This window comes from Egretta garzetta, unplaced genomic scaffold (assembly GCF_000687185.1).
Source record: "Egretta garzetta isolate BGI_Z169 unplaced genomic scaffold, ASM68718v1 scaffold232, whole genome shotgun sequence".
Classification (NCBI taxonomy): domain Eukaryota; kingdom Metazoa; phylum Chordata; class Aves; order Pelecaniformes; family Ardeidae; genus Egretta; species Egretta garzetta.
In genome coordinates, this window is record NW_009258959.1 from 377,707 (window position 1) to 380,470 (window position 2,764).

At 46.1% G+C, this 2,764-nt stretch overlaps 1 protein-coding gene across 1 annotated transcript in view; it reads right to left on the bottom strand.

The window, feature by feature from the left end:
* The window catches only part of RPS3 (ribosomal protein S3), a 30,030-nt gene that overhangs the window by 3,459 nt on the left and 23,807 nt on the right, over window positions 1-2,764 (bottom strand). Inside the window, exons 3-5 of the mRNA XM_035890179.1 lie at window positions 2,026-2,185; window positions 1,689-1,782; window positions 452-546 (exon numbers count right to left, since the gene is read on the bottom strand). Coding sequence (XP_035746072.1) covers window positions 452-546; window positions 1,689-1,782; window positions 2,026-2,185 — 349 coding nt within the window. The remainder of the gene's footprint in view (window positions 1-451; window positions 547-1,688; window positions 1,783-2,025; window positions 2,186-2,764) is intronic.

Below are 2,764 nucleotides of genomic sequence, written 5' to 3' on the forward strand. Positions count from 1 at the left end.
ACACTGGAGAGGTACCGCAACAAGAGCCACCCGCTTCTGACTCGTCATCTTATCATCACCGAAGGGACCCAAGAAGCAAGGCCACTGTCACCTGCACTACAATCCAGCCGGAAGGCTTTAAATTGTGTTTCACTCCTCCACCCATTTATTCACAAATAAATGCAAGCTTCATGCACATCAGTCAGACACCCTGTAATCTGATCTGCTCTAAGACTTCAACTTTTACATCTGAAATAGATTATCTAGCAATTACTATCAAAAGTAACCGTGTACTAAACAAAAAGCTTCTACACAGTAGAATTATCAAAAATATTAACTGCCCTCCCCAAGTGCTGCATTACGAGGCTAAATTTTTGAACTAAAGACAAGTATGCACGGAGGGGTTTTTTTAAACGGTGTTTGAATCCCGCACTTCCTCACTGTGCCATCACATTCAACTTGCTCTACTCACCGACGCACTGCTAAACCTCCCAGAAGCTTGTACCGCAGGGACTCTGCCTGGGCGATTGCGCACAAACCTCTCGTGGCCACCTTCTCAGCATAGAGCTACAAAGGAGAAGAAGTAAACTCAGAAACAGGGCTGTATTTCAAGATATTTTTAAATTAACAGAACACAGGAGCTTCATAGTACTCTCTGCCCTGTCCTCTACACCCAGTTCAGTTAGTCCTTCCACATATACATGCAGAAGCTTTATCCTTGGACACTGCACTCCTTTAACTCCTTTGGTGTCTGTCTCCAACTCCTAGCAGAGCTGAGACTCACTGGTGACACTCCACCGAGCGTCAGGACTCTTAAAACATGCATGGTACTGTCTCAAAGAGCTGCTGCTTCAAACAGCCCCAAAACATGAGGCATCACTGGAGAGGTAACCAGACAATCACAAGAACTTTGCCTGAGACACAGTTTTTACAAACACATCAGTTACTTAAGTCCACTTAAGTATTAAAACCAAACCTAAGAAAAGGTTTGGGTTTTGTAAGCTGGGAGAGTGAGGTGTATCAGAGAGACCAAATTCTGACACTTCAGAAGAAGACGAGGTTCAAAATCATGCACATGATATTCTTAGAGCCAACAAATCATGATGTGCTCTGTGAGGGTTTGTGCCATTCAGTATGTTTAAGCATTTTTTGGAGATAATCAGCAATCTTCACTGTATGTGATCCAGCAACACGGGGCAAGCAGGAATAAATGTGAGCACCACCCCAGACCACACATTCTCCCCGCCCCCTAATTTATTTTAGAGGGAGTACTAGTAATGACATCAGACTTCAAATAATAAAAGATCAGAAATTACTGATGTGTCTCTCTAATGTCTATTTCATTACAGTATCATACTCAAAAATCTCAAAGATCCTCCTGCACCGAAACAGTTTCTTTATAAGGACAGAAACATTATGAATTTAGTAAAGGCAATGGTAACACACGAATGCTGTTAAACTAGCTTCTCACCTCAATCTTGGGACAGCAACATTCCCTATAAAATATTTACAGGTAAGTTTAAAAAGTTTTATCTGCATCCTCCTTGTTGGGAATTCCAAGAGAAAAGCAGCTGAAGTGACAGCATCAAAATACCACAAACAGCAAAGCTGTTATCAAGTCAAACCACCTTTCAGCTGACACCATCCAGAAAGTGCGCAAAGCTAACTGTGCAATCCACTTACTACTGCTTTAACCAAGGCAGTTTTACCTCAACATTTCCCTCAGGGAATCCAAACCTCTTCTGCACGACAGCCGTCAGCTCCCGGATGCGGCGCCCCTTCTCACCCAGGACATTCTGAGTTCTGGAAAAAAAAAGTACAGGATGACTGAGAAAAGCATCTCCAGGTCTAAGGCTGCAAACATCCTAAAGAGCTTCCAGACTGAGCATCTAATGTAGTTCAGGGGTTGTAACACTGAAGATCACTTCAGGATCTCTTTCCCAAGTAGCCTCCTGTAATAATATTGACCACTTGAAGCTTCAGCCTGCAGGAGCATTCCTTACAGCCTTGCACAGCACCTGCGAGTCAACAGCAGCATCTCATTACCTGGTGGCAAGTATGATAATCTCAGTCCTGGTTGGAGTGACCCGGACTTCTACTCCGGAGTACCCATCTTCAGCCAGTTCACGAGTCAGAAACTCATTCAGCTCAGCTTTGAAGATACCGTCAGCGACAAACTGAAAAAGGAAACAGACCGAGTTAAGCTCTGTTCAAGTGCTCAGCCTCAACACAAGATCTTCATGTTCTGAGTTTGGGTGCGATTCACGCTTGGGACCATCCTGCAGCCTGGCCCTCTCTCCCCCCTCGGAGGGGAAGGAGCAGTGGCAAGAAATAAAAGCATCTCCCCTTGAGTTCCCAGAGACAAATCACTTCTAGCAGGAGCCTACGCCACTGCCTGATCCACGCCTCGCTACAGCCACACTTCATGCTGAAGGCTGAAAGCATAGCTCACCACTAGGTCTTGAGGTGGTAGTTTTGCTATGAATTGAGATTAAATATTTAAGAGGGGTCACATCCCTTTACCAGCCCCACGGGGGCCTGCTGCAAGGGTTCCCACTTCCACCCTGACAGCGCACAGGCCCCGAGCCTCCCTCCCGCTCCCAGACAGGCAGAGCCCTGCGCCCTCCCGGCCCCTCTGACCCACAGAAGCACGGAGTGACTAAACCCAAACTTTCCACTCAGGAAAAAAAGAAAAAAAAAAAGGAAAAACCAGTCAAGTTCACCAGCTCCCAGCCCTGCTCTGTCCCTCCGCGCAACCCCAGCCTGCCTCCTCTGTGCACACAAG